Source organism: Gekko japonicus, unplaced genomic scaffold (genome assembly GCF_001447785.1).
Source record: "Gekko japonicus isolate JY-2015 unplaced genomic scaffold, Gekko_japonicus_V1.1 scaffold217, whole genome shotgun sequence".
Lineage (NCBI taxonomy): Eukaryota > Metazoa > Chordata > Lepidosauria > Squamata > Gekkonidae > Gekko > Gekko japonicus.
This window is the reverse complement of record NW_015164188.1, coordinates 872,921-891,994: the sequence shown is the minus strand read 5'-3', so window position 1 is coordinate 891,994 and position 19,074 is coordinate 872,921. Positions and strand designations below refer to the sequence as shown.

General features: G+C 38.6%; 1 protein-coding gene across 1 annotated transcript in view; it reads right to left on the bottom strand.

Annotated features, from left to right (window-relative positions):
• The window catches only part of TOP2B (topoisomerase (DNA) II beta), a 68,332-nt gene that overhangs the window by 17,845 nt on the left and 31,413 nt on the right, over positions 1-19,074 (bottom strand). Inside the window, exons 7-26 of the mRNA XM_015408236.1 lie at positions 18,791-18,888; positions 16,805-17,017; positions 16,524-16,697; positions 16,308-16,409; positions 16,088-16,225; positions 14,315-14,453; positions 13,686-13,843; positions 12,469-12,594; positions 10,644-10,754; positions 10,132-10,237; positions 9,630-9,739; positions 8,278-8,370; positions 8,068-8,182; positions 7,351-7,472; positions 6,548-6,696; positions 5,215-5,446; positions 3,851-3,985; positions 3,559-3,759; positions 2,056-2,251; positions 1,865-1,956 (exon numbers count right to left, since the gene is read on the bottom strand). Coding sequence (XP_015263722.1) covers positions 1,865-1,956; positions 2,056-2,251; positions 3,559-3,759; positions 3,851-3,985; positions 5,215-5,446; positions 6,548-6,696; positions 7,351-7,472; positions 8,068-8,182; positions 8,278-8,370; positions 9,630-9,739; positions 10,132-10,237; positions 10,644-10,754; positions 12,469-12,594; positions 13,686-13,843; positions 14,315-14,453; positions 16,088-16,225; positions 16,308-16,409; positions 16,524-16,697; positions 16,805-17,017; positions 18,791-18,888 — 2,810 coding nt within the window. The remainder of the gene's footprint in view (positions 1-1,864; positions 1,957-2,055; positions 2,252-3,558; positions 3,760-3,850; positions 3,986-5,214; positions 5,447-6,547; positions 6,697-7,350; positions 7,473-8,067; positions 8,183-8,277; positions 8,371-9,629; positions 9,740-10,131; positions 10,238-10,643; positions 10,755-12,468; positions 12,595-13,685; positions 13,844-14,314; positions 14,454-16,087; positions 16,226-16,307; positions 16,410-16,523; positions 16,698-16,804; positions 17,018-18,790; positions 18,889-19,074) is intronic.

Below are 19,074 nucleotides of genomic sequence, written 5' to 3'. Positions count from 1 at the left end.
TGAATTCCTCAGCACTATCACCTAACAGTATGAATTATGGGCCACTGTGCATAATTACATGATTGCTTCCTCTCCGGGGGCAAGGAATGCAAGCTGTGTGTTTCTTCATGGGCAAGGAAGCTCAGATCAACCGATTTGTGCAGGGATAGATTTGAAAGCACTGACAAGCCTCGAGAAAGGACTGGATGAAGGAAACTTGAAAGAAAAAAAAGGAAATAAGCTTCCTATCAGTTTGCAAGACCTAATCTATCACAAATGTTAACTCTTCTAGCCCAAGACCATAACAGGAGCCGGAGGAGGAAGAGAGAAAAAAAATCTCCATAAATTCTACAATTCCACTGAACCTAAAAGCACAAGCGCAGTCTGGGAATCTAGGGGACCATTTCCCTTGGCATCATTTGCAAACTGACCCTCTTTGTAACCAAGTAAAAGCATTTTCTCAAAAGCCAGTATTCCTCCTCCATTGACAGATTCATAGAGAAGAGATCTATCAATAGCCACTATTCCCGGTGAGTTAAGGGAATCTCCATAATCAGAGGCAGCAAACCTCTGAATACCAGTGCTAGGAGGTAACAACAGGGAAAGGCCTCAGCCTCTATGTTCTGTTTACTGGCTCTCCAGAACAACTGCCTGGCCACTGTTGAAACAGGATAAAGAAGATGACATTGGATGCGGGGAGGGCGGGGTAAAAATACCTAAATAAATAAAATTTAAAAAAATTTATACCTCACCCTTCACTACCTAAAGGAGTCTCAGAGCAGCTTACAATCCCTTTCCCTTCCACTCCCCACAACAGACACCCTGTGAGGTAGGTGGAGCTGAGAGAGCTCTCTCAAGAACTCCCCTTGAGAGAACAGCTCTGAAAGAACTTATGGCTGACCCACGGTCACACCAGCAGCTGCATGTGGAAGAGTGGGGAATCAAACCCGGTTCTTCCAAACAGGAGTCTGTACTCCTAACCACTACACCAAACTGGCTCTCAGTGGATGCTAAGTTAGAGGGACCATTGGTCTGATTCAGCAGGGCTCTTCTTATTCAAACATTATTGTCAATTTGCATATTTTTAAAGAAACAGAACTTCATAGCAACCTGAAGTTACTCTTTCCTGGCACTAGTTCAATTCCAAACATGCCCATGGAAGTGAATAGAATTTTCCCCATTAAATGGAAATTTTTCTCCATTAAATTCATGGAGAATAGGGCTGTCAGTGATTAAACCTCTTAATCCCAGAACCAGGAGGCAACATCAGGGGGAGGTCCTGGCCTCTATGCCCTGCTGTGGGCTCTCCAGAGGAACTGGTTTGCCACTGTGTAAAACAGGATGCTGGACAGGATACAGGACTAGATGGACCACTGATCTGATCCAGCAGGACTCTTCTTATGTTCTAAATATGAGACAAAGGCAAAAAACAAACATCTAAACTCCCTTCATCCACAGTATTAAATATTTTTACTGTATCTAATGCCCTGCTTTTCTGATAGTGAGGTCCCAAACTTGTTTGCAACTAAAATCCATCAGAATTTCCAAAACAAATACATGTGTGTGAGTGCAAATGCCAGGAGATATTAAATATCACAATATATGTATACCTAAGAGCATACTCAGTCTGCAGCTTGCAGCTGTATTATGCGTTATTTGCTTATATTTGAACTGTAACTTACAATGAAGTCCTAAACTGAGTTACACCCTTCTATGCTCAATGAGGCTTGCACTCTTTAAGATTGCACTGTTAGGATACAACTGTAAACTCTTAGTTGGAAGCAAATTCTGCAACAATATTGTTAGTCCAGATTACTAGCTAATCTTTCTCTTTATGTTTAAACCCCTCACTTCAAAAATCTTTCAAATTTCCTGCATGTGTTACCTTTTCTTGTGCTTCCTTCCAGGCCTTCACGGGATCAGATTCATAGCCCCTCTGGACTAACAACTGAATCAAATCTCTCTTTGATTTATTCTCTATGTGAAATAAAAAAGGATGGAAAATATGTTTTTATTTACACTTGCCTGCACTTAAATCTATAGATCTCTATTTAAAGGTATGTTATTTTTTCTCACCTATGGAAATTTTCCCCTGTATTTTCTCTAAAATAAAACGAGCTTGATTGTTCAACTTAGTAGATTCTGCCCCCAACATTCCTACAAGCCATTCCTTGCGCAAGCCATAATAATTTAATCGTAAGTCGAAGAATTCCTTCAGAATGTCTTGCACTGTTTCATACTTCTTCAGACATCCCATATGATCAAATAGCACCTGTACAAATATAACATACTGAATTAAAATAATTCCAGCAAGAAGTATGACTATCTGTATAAGCCACATAGGCAAAATAACATGAAAACAAAACTGCAAACCTTTTAAAATGTTCTCAATTTGAAGTGGAAATTATAGACCTTTTCGGAGTAGTATTTTAACTATTTTCAAATTTTGATCAAGTCACATTTTCTACCAAGTTGAAATGTTCTAATTAACCAAAGTTTGTATCTCTATTTAATACTCAATTCACTCATATATGTATTTGTAACATAATAACTCCGCTGAATAATGAAGTAACATACTGAAATATAGCATTATGTGCTCAGTTCACAATTTTACATTTCATACTCAAACACAAGCTTAATCCCTACACTAGTCTTCAAGAAGATGCAAAATGCAATGTAATGCAATCTACTCCTTGAAGATGAAGTTCAGAATAAAAGTTAGTTTGCATATTCAGGACAACCTTCTGTGTTTCAAGCACAAACCCCAGACTGATCCCTGAATCCATTTTTCAGCAACCCAAGAAAAATATAAAACACAATACAATTCAATGAATTATTTCTCACGAGGAATGAGAGTTTATGCATGTTCAACTGCAAGCCGCCAAGTCAAGCTCCACAACTACTATCAAAAAGGAGGGGGGTGGACTGCAGTATGATATCTGAAGCATCTGAAACACAGTGCTTCACCAGTTATTTGCTGGAGTCCAATTTTTATTTATGCATTTAAATTTCATAGCTCAAGGCTGGTCATAAAAACAGCATTCCTACCACAGGTAGACAATAAATCAAGGAACTGAGAAATGAAGGCAAATTACAGCAACTTCTAAGATAAATTAAAACTGTACATCTCAGAGTGTTTCACTGCCACCATTTTCAAGCTCTCTCCTGGGCTTCTGCATTCCTAATGCTTCTTTATACTCTTCCTGTAGTTCTCCAAACCATCTTGAGATAAAACTCTGCATATAATTCTGCCACACGTTCAGAAATAAAAGAGGAAATTGAGAGTCCCTGATTTTGCCAGGAGTTTGGAATTCTCAGTTTACTTTAGTCTGATTCAACTCTTGAATATGCAGACAAACCCAGAGGCAAGAAGTTTTTATCCTAGGGTACTTGAAGAGGCAGTCTCTGGATTATACAAAATTAATGACTAACATTTTTTATCCCTCACCAGAGTTCCCCAATAAAATTTCACCCTGAAAGGTACACATATTTACTCTCGTGCTGCCCAGAACTGTTACCTAAGTGACACAGAAAACAGTCGTGTTCTTAGTCTGGTAGTCAAACATATAGAAAAGTTACCATAGAATTACAAGTTAGACTTGTTTGAAGCTTAAAGACTTTGTGAAGTCCAGCAGCCTCTGCCTGAGCAAGCTTTTCTTCTGTCATTTTCACAACAAATTTCACAGTAGTATCAGTATGATATTCTTTGTAATCTGAAATTAATGCTGGTGTTTTTTCGGTCCCGTTCAGCATCGGTTCTAACACCTGTTCTTTGTAAACCTAAAATTACATTAGAAAATACAAAATTAGTTATTTAAAAGAAAAACAGCACAAATAATTGAAATCTAAAACCATTCTAAAAGTATTTTACCTGGGTCCATGTCCTAACTGGAAGCTCTGTAATTTCCACTGTGTTCCTATCAAGCACAAATATTTCTCCACTCACTACATATTGGTTTTGGCCAAGTTCCTGGATAGCTCCTTTAAAGTTTTTGTAGTTTGGAAGCTAAAGACACAGAAAATTTGACACATCAATCATTAATATGTTAAGTATATTGCTGCATAATAGTCAGCATCACAGAATGCTAAGCACATCAATCATTTTAATAGAAGGAACTTTTTCAAAGAGTAATCTAAAAACTATCAGAACAGGACCATCATAAAGCTGAGGGCACGTTACTAGGGATGGGCACGGACTAGAAAAATGGAGGTCCGCGGTTCAAAAGTTTCAAAAACCATGAACTTCCACAGATTTTCCTGATTTACAAACCAGTTTGTGAGGTCTGTGATGCTGCACGCTGTGAGTGAGCTCAGGAGGCTTAAATGCCTTCTGAGCCCACTTCCGGATAGTGCCGCAACTGCAGCGCAAAGCCAGTGAGCTCAGGAGGCATTTTGCCTTGTGAGGTCACTCGCATTGTGCCACCAGAAGTGGGCTCAGGAGGCATTTTCTTTTGTGAGGTCATTCGTGTTGAGTCATCCGGAAGTGGGCTCGGAAGGCATTTAAATGCTTCCTAAGCTCACTTGTAGGGCACCACAGCGGCCACACAAGCTTCAAAGGGTTCCCTGGGTGCCAGCATGTCTGGCCCACGGACTGCTCCAACAAACCAAACAGGCCTCCTAAAAAACCTGCACTTCAAGGGTGGTTCATCAAACCCATGAATGCACGGACTAGACAAACAGACCATGAACCAGCCCCCAGTCTGTGATGAAATTAGGTCTGTGGACTGGTTTGTGCCCATCCCTACATGCTACCAATTTCATAGAACACTTCCATCCATATGGTATGACAGTCAAACGGTTCCAACTGCCCTTAGGTGCAGGGAGGTCTTACTTGAGCATGTCCTTATTACTCTATATCTGAGACGCCCTAGAAAGCTCCTTTAAATACAAAGCCAATCAACCTGACAAAGTGAAAAGTATCTAATGTGAAGTTGCTAGTATCTATACATGAACAGATCACTTTTCCTGGACAACCAGAACTTTTTTTGAGAACATGGTTAAGTCGTAAATATGCTGCATTTCATATAAATGGGGGAGGCAAACACACCTAAAACAAAACCTTTATGAACCATTTTAACATATTAACGTATTGCTTAAAAACATAGATCCATGATCAGACAGTATTGTTTTGTATACAGGAAAAAATCAGAAAAAAATCTTTTGTTTCTTTACAAAAGAAAAATTATAATTTACTTCAATGTGCGGACCAGTTATATTATCCAGAAGTTACATTACCATGGGATGAGGATCCAATCCGTCCAACATTCGTCTGACATTGTTCACAATCTCCCTGGTGTCATAGTTTGGAATTTTACATGCCCATCCTGTACCAATGCCCTCAGCACCATTTACTAAGACCATGGGAATTATGGGAATGTACCATTCTGGCTCCACACGTTGGTTATCATCAAAAAGGAACTTAAGCAGATTATCATCCACTGCTGGAAAAAGCCGTCTTGCCAAAGTGCTTTAAAGAAAAGCACAACAAACTCCATTTTAGATCAATGAATTTCAGATTGTTACGTTTGTTTATTTATTTGATTTCTAGTCTACCCTCCCCTGCACAGCAGGGCTTAGGGCGGATAACAACAATGGTTAAAACAATAAACACACTATCAATTAATATCCATTCCAGGACAATTAACAATCAAACAGATGGCACATGAGGCACAATTTCCAAACTCTCAAGGGAAGGATTGTGCATCATGTGTGTCAGTAGATATTACAACTGATATTAAGACAGAGTCAGTGGCCAGAAAGAAGGGGGGTCAATCTAGAAGCTACAGTTGTAAAGATTACGCCATACGGTTTTTCCTTCTCAAACTGATAGCAGTGACTGAGGATGTCACAAGTGTTCTGATGTGTACATAACTTTCCCAGTGAACAAGCTTTCTCTTCAGTGCCATATTAGGAGAGATATGTAATTGCAATAGGAATGAGTATATGGATATTTCCCCAATAATGCACTAAATAGGAAGCATCTTAATCAGGCCCTGGTTGCAATCCAATGCATGGACAAGGCAGGTATATGTCTCACTGTAATCCATGAGTCCTGAGCACACTTAACTGACACTTTGCATCCATTTATTGTCTTGAAGCATACTACTGTGATATTACTTGCTTTAGCAGATGGGTGGTATTTTTAGACAAACATTATTAGAGCTCAGAGCACTATGTCAATTAAGAAACTCCTTGTCCCTCTTCCTCTAAACATCTACCCAACAAATTTTGCAGAGATCTGTGTTTTATGACTGTGTAACACATGAAAAAGGATTCTCCATTCAAAAAATGATAGCTTTAGGGACTCCTCCTCGGATCGGAATTCAGGCCATTTTACTTTGAGTCTGATTTCCAAGCATTTCAACAATTTTTCTTTCTTTTTTTCAACTTTTCCTAGCATCATTGTCTTTTCCAGTGACTCATCTCAAAATAGTTTTAACAGCACTCCATAAATTTATTGGTGGCCTGAAATACTCATTTAGTTTTCTCTAGTGTAGACAAATATATACTTGCCAATTCTATACAACTGTAATAAAACTAGTTTGTCCTGTTTTGAACAAAACTTTACCTCAGCATTGTGAAAATATAACGAGGACTTGCAGCATCCTTGCCACCATGAAGCCTAGTACCAAACTGACCAATAGGCTGTAGCAAACTGACATTGTTACTTCCAACGAAGTTCTGAGCCAAGTTGACAATGGTCATCATTAAAGCTTGCTAGAAGAAGAACCATCAAGCATTGTCACAATGGTGTGCAAAACTATACCCTTTCCAAACAGAAAAACAGTTACCACTACAACATATTTGCTTCCAAGTAACCCTACTTATCACCTGCTACAGAGTAAAATACAGAGATGGGTATTTAAGGGCCTATTACACTGGAAGGTGGAATAGAACAATGAAGAGTACCCAAACACAGTCACCACCACCCTCTTATCACATCTTCATTTGCAAGTGAAGAGGCTGGCCTGATGCCTGCCCCATCTGCTGTAAGAGCAATAACCTCATTGATGGTTGATGGAAAGGGACGGGACACTTCTACCACCCTGAGTTTTTACAGCAGGATTTCTGATCACAGAGTGTAGCTTTCTCGGCTCCTCTCTCCTGCAGCAGCCTGAAATGCCCCCCAATCTTGTTTCTGAGGGATAAGAAACCCCCAGAAACATTTCAGGATTGCAATCCATGAGTAGAAATCCTTATGCCCACGGAAAACTCTGGGGATCTAAGCCATTCTCTACCCATCCATCCACCCCTGAAATCACTGCCACAGACAAAGGAAAGGGTTACTTTCCAAACTTGGCCTTGCTCAAAACTGACCATGGAATCAAAGATAGAAAGCACTAATGCACAAGTTCCTTTATTCATACTCACCTCCCCATGGTGGTAGGCTGACATCTCAGCCACAGAACCAGCCAGCTGAGCAACTTTAACTTCACGTTTATCATTTCTCTTAAAGCAAGTAAACAAAACCTTGCGTTGCCCAGGTTTAAAACCTGTGTTGAGGAATAAAGTTATTTAAAATATTTTTCAAAATCTTACTCCTAGCTGTGCCAGTATCTTTCTAATTACAGTTATAAAGAAGTGTCTTCTCCCTTCTTCTACTTCAAAGTAACTATAATTTGCATTTACATCAAATTCAAGCGAACTATAGTTAGTGCTGACTAGGACTGTCTTCCTCCTCCTCCACAACCTTGTGACCCATCTACAGGAGTGTCACGATCCACTTCTGGGTCTCAACCCACATTCTGAGATCGACTGATTTAAATTACAGTTTTAAGATGTGGTTCCTATGTCTATTTTAGCCCAATGAAAACACAAGGTAATAGCAACTAACATGGAGTTTTCCATGGACTGCTTTTAATAATATTTATGGTTTTAAAGAAGCAAATTGTAAGCCACCTTAAGCCACATAAATTTTTTAATTAAAATAACCACTCAGAAGACAGAGATAATAATGTCTTACATCAATCTAGGGAGATTAGTTATAATAACAAACTTGAGTGCCCATGGGACCTCTACTTTTCAAAACAATTCTATCTACAAAGTGACATATAAAAAAGAAATAGGTCTTCATAAAGGTCTACTGACCATCAACAAGAGATGGAATGGATCGCTCATTATCCGAGTTTGAGAAAAGAATCAACTCCTTGTTGATGAAATCGTTGTAAGTTAGATGCTTTGTTGCTGTACCATACAGAAATTGCTAAAATAAATAAAAGTTATTATTACTTTCAATGCCAATAAACATTTCCCTCTTAATACCTGAAATACCTTTCCTTCTTAATACATGACAGATACCTCTGGTAATCCATGCAACCGACGCTGTCTTCTGTCTTCCATGAAATTTGTCAACCACTCTTTTCTATCATCAATTTTTTTCTTACTGAAGGCCTAAAAGATTTCATATAGGTTGATCAGACAAATTACAACTAGGAAACATGCACATTAACCAGAACCTGGAAAAACAGGTTGTATTAACATATACTGACTGACTGGCTGCTACTATTTTTAATCTTTATAGTTACTATTTTTAATATTTATAGTATAAGCCACCTTGAATGCTATTTTTCAGCAAAAATTAGGATATGTTTAATATACAGTACGGTATTACATTTGATATTTTTGATATTTTTGATATTTAATCTGCATAAGTGTAAAGGATGCTTAGTAAAGGTTGATTCCTCCCTTGCCTTCCTCTTAGGTTAAATATCCAGAAGGTCTGCATGCGGACACCACAGTTAAGTAATAGATAAGCTCAAAAAGTTGATGATATGGCTGCTGCCAAAGAATGTCAGTGAAGTATACTGGGACAAAAACAATGCTAACTTCACATACAATGGCAAAAGTTGATGTGATCTAGAATGCTACAATTAGGATCTCCCAGACATTTAAAGGGCTAAAAGCAGCCCACAGATGGGCCTGATTTGGATCAAGGCCAAAACACTGGGAGAAGAGGCTTATCTTCTCTCCCACCCCATTTCTTTCTTCCGCTCCCAACTGACAATTCAGAGCTGTTATTTGTCCTTCAGGGGGTAAAATGTTAGTACCATATGAGTACATGTGTTCTTCCTTCAAAGGACAAACTACAGTTCTGGGGAGGCACCTGGTATTTAGAAATGGGGCAGGAGTGAAGGAATAAATGTCCACCCTCCAGTTCCAATTCACACCCGATCCTCCCATGGCTGCTTTTAATCTTTTTATTCAATGCAGGAGAGGAGAGTCTAATCACAAATCTCAAGGGTTAGATCTGGTTTGGCTCTGAGCTGTTGGGTTTTGCACTGGAAACGGAGAAATGGTAGATGTCAATGAAAAAACAGCCAAATTCTACCTAAAGGCTTATCAGGAAAGTGAATGAAACTATAGCAGCATGTATAACAATGTTATCAGATTAATTTATGGTGCTATCGTGTTCACCACTGGAATACTGGAGGGCAAGAGGTCAAGTTCAAAATAGGGGTTTATACCAGAAAGGGTAATAAAATAGCCAACAGAAGTTATCAAGGGATTGGAGCTCCTTTTCAGTAGGAATAATTTAAGTGTTTGTTGAAGTGCTTTATTTGGGGGGGGGGAGAGAACTGAAGAAATACTTGACAGAATATGAACTACACAGAGCAAGTTGACAGAGATAAATTAACTAAGGAGATCGTTACCAAGGTAATGGCAGCATCATCTTCAGGACCAGCATAACGAAATAATATTCGATGTCTCTCCATATCTGAAAAATACTCTTTTGCTTCTTTAGCAGTACTGGTACCCAAACCTACATCAGTGAAAAAGAAAAAAGAAAGTTTATCTTAATCCTTCTGATTTAAAATCAGCTGAATACAACCTAGAAGTGAAACAAACAATTTACCTCAAGTTAATAATTACATTAATTAAAAAAATTAGAGGCTCTGATGGAGTTAAAAGTTAGCCATGACTGTACCACTGAGGAGTTAAGTGAGTTTAGTTGATGGTAACTAACTTGTTCCATCATTTTCAAAGGGACTTTACTGCAATCATAGGTCTGTTCAGAAGTTAGTCCCACATTACTCAATGGGGCTTACTTCTAAGTAAGTGATCAGAGATTGCCTACTTTGACTGGTCTAAGCCTTAATCTTTTAGTGCCACACAGTTGTTTTAGTGGGTGGGGAAGTTATTGCTAACACAAACCTTTGTAGTATTTTATCTTCCATGCTCTGTAATTCTCCATATGCTTTTTCCATTCATCAAATTCAGGAATGCTATAGAAGGAAAGTTCCTGCTTATTTTTGCTCGCCTTAAAATAGAGATATATCAGTTAGTTGTTTTAATGAAAATTATTTCCACGATAGACTATTTAAGTTGAGATCTTTTTCTGCACAAAAGAGAAATAGCTACATAGGCATACCCATAATGCTCAATAAATCTCTTTCTCCCCACACAGAAACATACACATACTCCTTGATGAGCTCTGGTATTGTTAACTATATAAAGTGACTACAAACAGGTTGCATGCTTTTTTTCTCGCTGTTCTTTCCTCATTCTATAAGGACTCCACTTCATTGTATGTATATATGAAATTATGTTAGAAAAGTATACCCAGCAAGAACTAATAAAGCAGGAGCTGTTGCCAGTATTCTTTATTAGCTACAGTACGTTCTTAGTGTATATCTGAAAAAAAATACTATGAACATGTGACACACCTTTACAATAGGAGTAATGAATTCCTCAAGGAAACCATGTTTCAAAAGGGATGGCCAATTGTGATGAATAAAATTGATCAGCAAGCCTTTAATATGGGATCCATCCTGATCCTGAACATGAAAAGAAAATCATCAGTGAGTGTTGAATGCCCTCATAAAAGATCTGTCAAAATTTTCTGGGGAATGTATAGTAGTGATGCTTTCATATATTAATAATACTGTATCATTTTTCAATAACACTTCCATGAAATTTAATAACTGGGGGCCTCTGTCGGTAAGAGACAGATTCATATTTGTGCACAGTGTTTTCTCAATCACATTATTGGGTTATAAGTTCAGTGTGGGCTCCCATTTTATATTCCCCAAAGTACTGCTTGCCTAAGCCAATCCAGATTTATTTATTTATTTATTTTATTTCATTTATACCCCCGCCCTCCCCGCACGTGGGCTCAGGGGGGCTTACATAGGCACAAAATGCAATAGCGATAAAACGGGTTAAAACAGTTAAGACTAAAATTCACAACAAACAGGATACATGAGAGACTATAATACACACTCCCCATTGCATATCAGGAAGGGGTCAGAAAAGGGGGGAGGGGCGCCATGGGCCACAATGTTCTAGATGACCAAACGGCCCAACCCAGCGATACTGCACTGCAGTTACACGGTGGTGGTAGTGGCGGCGATCGCTCCTACTCAAAAGCCTGGCGGAAGAGCTCCGTCTTGCAGGCCCTGCGGAACTGTAAGAGGTCCTGCAGGGCCCTGATCTCTTCCGGGAGCTCATTCCACCAGGTAGGAGCCACCACCGAAAAGGACCTGGCCCTCGTGGCAGCAAGCCTGGCCTCTTTAGGGTATTAACAGGAGTGAGAAAAAGCAATGCTTGAAGTCTAGGGCAGTGTAACAAAATGCAGAAGACACAGAGAAAAGAGTTTTGCCACCTAAGCCTAAGTCCACATACACCCTCCCCCTGGAAGCTTGGATCTTGCCTGCCATTTTGGGGAAAAGAGGTTTGTATTCACTGTGTGATAGAAAGGTTGGCATGCTGGTGGGTGGTGATGGCTGATCCTGCATTAAAAAAATTCACCCCACCCCATTGGATCTTGAATGGCTGGGGTTACTCACAGTCGATAGAAACATGGGGGGGGAGGGGAAGCTAACACATGGTTTGTGTGCATGGGCAAGTTTTATTACCCCTACCCACATCCCTTGAAGTGCAAAAGGATGGATATCCCCAAGTCTCCATGTGCCTACCCTGCCACAGAATATTTAATAGCCTATAAAATCGGGAAGACATTATTTTCTCTGTTTGCAATTTGGCAGACAGGATCACACCAGTGAAGGCTACAATCCCAGGGAATTTCAGCCCATTTGGATGGCAGGGCTGGAAATGTTGTGCCTTTTACTGCACACAGAACAAGGAACAACTGACAATGCTTCCCTAGATGAAGGGTACAATACCTGAAAATTTCATCCTCATTTGAGGTAAAGAATTATAAGTGAGGATGTATTTCCCACTAAAAATAATGGAAATGACTACAGAACTGATAGATGACCCTGAAAATATGACGTAACAGTTTTAAAAATAAGAACAAAATGTTTAATTCCCCAAATGAGAGGCATCTGAACAAAATTTCTTTGCACGTTCCACATTAAAAAATAAACTTCCACATTTAGTTGCAGAATTTCACCGCACAATATGAATCCAAATGTCCAAAGGAGATCTTTTCTGTCTTGAATCAATCTCTTTCTGCAGTTAGTTAAAAGGAGTATTACAATCCAACAAACAAACATTTTTTGTGTGTTTGAATTTCACATCTTCACTGACCTGATCTGTCATGATCATAAGCTTTCCATATCTCAGTGTTTTCAAAGACTCTGGATCTTCATAACTTTTCTTGTATTGCAAACCTACTATTTTTATGATGTTGTTAATTTCTGCATTTTCCATGATCTGGATAAAACAGACAAGCAACAGCTTAGCATGCGTGTGTGTGTATATATATAATCAGTAGCAGTGTTCCCTCTAAGCTGAGTTAGTGTGAGCTGGCTCATTGTTCTTTAGCCTCCGGCTCACACATTTTTGCCTTTGCTTAGGAACAATGGCTCCAGAGCAAACTAATTTATGCAGCAGCCAAATTGCTCACTCACAACTTCAATGCCAGTAGCTGACAAAGCAGAATTTTTGCTCTAAAGACTCCACAGCTTAGAGGGAGCATTGATAGGGTTGCCAGCCTCTGGGTGGTATATCAAAATGAGAGTTCACGGGAGGAGATTGTATCAATATAAAAACACTCCGTGAATGAATTACGAACAAAAGCAGAAAGATCATATTGTAAAAAACAATTTGAACAGTTTTAAATCTCTGCCTAATGGACAGAAAGAGAACCTGTCAGTGGAGTGAATGGGAAACTAGCTGAAGGAGAATTGTTGAAACTTTATTTCAGTGACTATGTATGTGCTGACAACTGGGGATGTAGTAAATATGTTGTAATATAGTGGATCTATCTGAAGAAGCAAAACGTGAACGCGGCAGTGAAGCCAGCCGTGTATAGCTGCTGCTCATACAAGACATAGAACCTTTGCTCTCCTGAAGTTTTTTATACAAAGGATTTGTGGACTTCATTTGAGTTTTCCCTTTGTATCAAGTACTTTTTGATCCTAGCTCTTTAAGACTATATAAGGGATTGTTGAACTTTAACGAAGATTTAAAACTGCTTGAATTGTTTTGTGCAACATAATCTTTTTGCTTGTGTTCATAATTCATCCACGGAGTGTCTTTATATGGATACAGCCTCCGGGTGGTGGCTGGAGATCTCCTGGGATTACAGCTGGTCTTCAGATAAAAGAGATCCGCTCACCTGGAGAAAAGGGCCGCTTTGGAAGGTGGGCTCCACAGCATCAAGCCCCACTGAGGCCTCTCTCCCCCCCAAAAGCCTCGGTCTCCTCAAGCTCCACTCCCCATAATCTCCAGGAATTTCACAGTTCAGAGCTGGCAACCCTAATAATCAGCTATCCATTAAGCCTTCAACTGCTGTTCTTTACCTGTTTGTGAGATGCTTCCCGAACATTAAGAATTTTACCCCTGAGTGGGAAAACCCCGTATCTGTCTCTTCCAATGACACCTAAGCCAGAGACAGCTAAAGATTTGGCTGAGTCTCCCTCAGTTAAAATCAAGGTACAATCCAAGGAATGTTTTCCACCTGAAAAGGGGTGGGGAAGGAAAGGAAAAGAGAAATAAAATTAGAGCAATCTGTAATGTTAACTGTATCTAACAGTATAAAAAAAAATATATAAAAAGAAGTTGGCCCATTTTAAAGAAGATCAACTCAGTCAAAAAGGCAGTAAGTACATATTCAGTATGAGTTACATTTTCAGATAAACACAGATTACTCTTGTTTGTCTAGTATAACTGGCAACCATTATGTAGAAAAGAGGCTTGCCTTCGCATTGCTGTGTGCAACTTGCATGCAAACACAAACAAAACAGTATTATTTGGGAGGGAAATCTATCATGAAAAGTACCTATTTTGAAAAACAATTTCAGGAAATTCTCTCTGTAAAATATATATGTATTTAAAGATTTTAACACACACATATTTCCAGAATTTTTTTGTCTCACAGGAAAAAATAAGCTGCATTTGACAGTTAGGAGAGAAAATGGTTACTTCTTACCAGCATCATTCGCATCATCAAGTTTGGGAATTCCCTTGATTTTGCTGTGTTTCACTGATGAACATTTTTTGTTCAACTGAGTCTGTGCCTTGAATTTCACCCAATTCAAGATACTCTCTACAATACCACAGTTAGAGGCCTATAAGAAAAATAAAATAATCAAAGATGACACCATATTTGGGAATATTAAAACAAAAAGTGTCACCCAGATAAAGTAGAATAATGTACTTAAAAGATCAGAATCCACTTTTTCCCTACTACTACTGAATCAGAAAAATAACACTGCAACCTTTGTTGTTCTTCCCATCATCGATATTCTTGTTTTGTTTAAAAAATAAAGATCATATAGACTAGAATGAAAAGAACCATGTGATTCGCTCTGTGTGCCCAAGGAGCAGTGAGCCTGTATATCCTGAGCACCATGCTATCTTCTTCCACGCCACACGGCAAACCGTTTTTGAAACGGAAGGTTCCATCAAAGTACTGTAGCTGGTCACATTGCATAGGTATCAGCTGTTTGAAGGGGGGGAGGAGTCAAATCTACTGTCCTACAGGGCACATCCAAGGTCTTGAGCACACAAGAAGTAATTTTGAATCCTAGTCAGTGCCTGCAAGGAAACATCCTGTCCTTGATATTAGGGTGCCTACGACTAAATTATTACATTTAGCGATACAAAGTAAAATTCTATGGCAACTAGTTGGTGTTGGAAAAATGTTTTAACTAAAATAAAGCAAAGATTCCTAATGAAATAAAACCATTTAGTCAATCAGCAAGAGGTTTACAAAACAGGACAACATTTGAGTCCAGCAGCAAAGATTCCTAGTAAAATAATCTAAAGCAGTGGTGCTGGGATTGAAGAACTTGGAAAGACATAGTATCCCTAACAAAGGTCAACTTCCAAGCTGAAGCGGAGTTAAACAATATCAAAACCATATCAAAACCGTTATTTTACAGCTCTGCTCCTCTATAATGAATGTCCTCCTGAACAATTCTGATAAACTATGGCATGTCTGCAGAATGGGAGCAATAAGCAGATTCTACTTAACACCCAATAATAGCCAAGCTGCAGTGTTCTATACCAACTGTAATTTCCAAGCTGTATTAAGGGCAGACCCACGTAGAGTGTATTACAGTGGTCTGGCCTCAAGGCAACCATTGCATGGATCCACAAAGCCAGGTCAAGGTAGAGGGCCATCTTCCAAGCTAAGTGGAGTTGGTAGAACACCCTTTTTGCAGTTGCATCAGCTTGCCTCTCCAGCAATAAAGCTGGATTCAGAATTACCCCCTGGCTGATTCTGGACAATTAGACCCCATCAAAAGTGGAGCACCCCATGTCCTTCAGTGCCTCAGCCTTGCCAATCAATGTTAACTCTGTCTTGTCAGGATTCATTTTCGGCTTGTTTAGCCTTAGCCATTCAACTATAGCAGTCAGGCATTGGTTTGAGACTTCACAGCAGCACTAGGAGATATGGATAAAGGAAAGTATAGAGTGAGGAGTCATCAGAATATTGATGGTAACCTATTAAAAATCACAAACGATTTCCCCTCAGGGCTTCACATAGAGATTGAATAGTATACGGGACAAGATTGAACCCTGTGGAACCCTACAAGGCACATCCTACAATGTAGAAAACTTGCTACTAACAGCAACATTCTAAGTTTTGTGCACAAGGAACAACTGGAACAAGTCATCTTTCCACAATGCAAACAGGCCCATTCCGTATATATTTTTCATAAACATATGCGACAATAAAGCAATATGCAATACTTACGGCTTTGAAAAACTTCTCTGATAGCTGGCATTTGGACCCAAAGCTTTTAGGCTGAAGTGTCATGTTTTCTTTTGTTTGAGAATCGAAAGTTGGGTTTTCAATGAGACAATTAATAAAAACCCATATGTGATTCTTTACCTGGTTAAAACAATTAAAGTTATTTAAATGATAGACTGATTTTTGTTTCTAGAAATTCTTTGAAACATGAAGACTGACTTGCCTGGAATGGTTTCACTGAAACACCAGCTTTGTTCTTCTTCTTCACCACTTCTATCAATTTTCCAACAATTTGATCCACAACATAATCAACGTGCCTACCACCCTTAAGGTTAAAAAAATGAAAAGAAAAACAACAGAGTGTGAAATGTTTATATTTCTTAACTATAATTACATTTTTTTAGTCTTCCACTGACTCTAAGGCACTAAAACAACTCACCTTTGTGGTAGCAATACTGTTCACAAAGCTGATTTGCTGAAATCCTTTTTCACTTAAAGTAAGACATACATCCCACCGTTCATTTGCAAGTTCATGGATAACTTTCAGGGCAACTCCAGTTTCATCCAGCTTATCTTTGACATAGAGATCAACATAACTACGGAAGCCATTCACCTTGATTCAACAAAAATAAAAATGATTTAACAAAAATTTGTATTGTTTATTATTGGTTTTAAAACATACATATTCAATTGCAGAAATATTTTAATTAAGCCTCTTACAGGTAGCTTCTTTCCATTAAACAAAACTTTGACCCCTTTGCATGCTCCTGCCAAATCATAGGCTCTTCTTGTCATGAGGGCCACAATATCTTTGTCAAGTTTGTCCATCTTAAATTTAGCAAGATCTGGTTGGAATGTCACACATGTGTAATCATCTCCTTCAAAATGCTTAATCTTGGCATCAGATGTCTTTATCATATTGTTCATCCAAGTCTTTGTGGGGAAAAAGAGATACATATCAGCAACATTTTTTTCTGTATTCTAAAACAAGTATTGTATAAAAGGACATAGCAAATATATAGTTTACAAGTATAACCTTTGAGGAAAACTGTCTTAATTATTCAGTTTTTGCTCAACTTTTACAAATGATGTGTAAAGAATTAACATGGTGAGTTTAAACAGTGTGGTGTAGTGGTTTAGTAGTGGTATACTAGTATCTCGGTGAGCCACGTTCAAATCCCCCACTCGTGCCATGGAAGCTCTTTCTCCAAACAAATTCTATTGGATACAAATGGCTATTTCCAGAAGGCATAACATTTAAGATTAAAGAGAAGAAGGAAAAGATTGACTGTTCCGAAAGCTCAAGAATTTCTAAAGGAACAGCTGGGAAGGTCAGAGGACGAGAAAAAAGAAGAGGACAACAGGTCCAGTGGCGAGCCGGAAACTGGTTCATCTGGTGAGGACTCTTTGTCTGAGCAGGGGGCAGCAGCCCCGAAAAGTCCCTACAAGTTGTGGAAGAGAAGAGAGAAGAAGAAGTAAAGGCTGAAGGACTCTGAATTGTGCCTTTGAGAACTTTGGTTCCTGGGGATGATTGGGGGTACTGTTATTGGGCAGTTAAATGTAAACTGGGAGGGTAAAAAGTTTTAAAAGTTTGACACAGTTCATAAAAAAAAGATGAAAAGACTGGATGTATAAAAGCTAGTTGGAGGATCTCCTCTCTTGGGTTTTTAGATAGTAGTGGGTACTTTACTTTCTCCCGTATGTGTAGTTTCCCCCTCCCTTTTTCTGTTGTAGTTTTTTGTAGTGATAAAAAATCAATAAAAAATCCCCTCCGGGGGCTTAAAAAAAAAAAGAAGAAGCAGCTCACTGGGTGACCCTGGGCCAGTCACACATACTCAGCCTAATCTGCCTCACAGAACTGTTGTAAGGATAAAATGAAGGAGAATGATCCAAGCTGCCTCGGGTCCCCATTGGGACTTAATTAAATGAATTAAATAAATAAAACTCTCCATGAAATAATTAAAAGGTATCTACTACAGGATAATCTGGTTGTGTAACGCTGCTATAATCGATCATAAACTCATAAACTAGGCAACTGCTTAAAGTCTGTCAGCTCTACACTAATGATATAGTAAAATCAGGAGCCTTCAAGTGAATTTCAAAACAGTTTTTCTTCACAAATTTTTCTTGGAAATTTCCAAATATATAAAATGTGTTCATTAAAATTTTCAGAGTTTAGAAGAGGCTTCAGTCCCACCCTGCCATGTATTTATACTGGCATCTTTTAGGGGGGAAATTTGCTCATGACAGATGGCCTGTGACTGGAAACAGATATGCTCTATTTATAACAAGAGATAGAGAAATGACAGCACTGAAAATTACAAACATTTCCCTCTATCCAGGCACTTAGAACTAAACCAGGTTATCCACCTCTTTGCAAAAACATAGATCAAATTGCCTGCACCCTGACCAGAAATTTAATGAAATGGAAAATTAGGTTTTTCGTCATAACTGCTTTTGTAAAGATGTTGGGCTTTCAACTAGAGCTAAGACAATTAACAAGGATCATATAAGTTGTACCTTTGTACAGAATTCAATTAGCTACTTTTCCAACCAAGGAAATTATCTTTAAGGTACAAAAGCACCCAAAACATTATTTTGCGAACTGATACCTTCACAACAACTTACTACTGAATACATAAACATTTAAAACTGTTTCTCAGCCAAATAACAGAGGCAAAAGGAATTCAAGGGAAACCAGCATACCTGTTTAAAACTATGCTTGTATTCCTTGCAAGCCGTTTCAACTGTAAACTTTGTACTGAATATATTACAAAGTTTTGCACCATAGCCATTACGGCCACCTGGAAAAACAAATAAGCATTATGAGTGGTGAAATGACACCTCACTCCCAAACCAAATTGGCTAAATGTATAAACTTTGAAAATAAAATGCTTAATTTGCACTCTGATAATATTCAGAAGTTAGTCTAACATAAAATAGTTAGAGCAAGATACTACAGATCAAGTTTTTCCAGTTAGCTTTCAGTC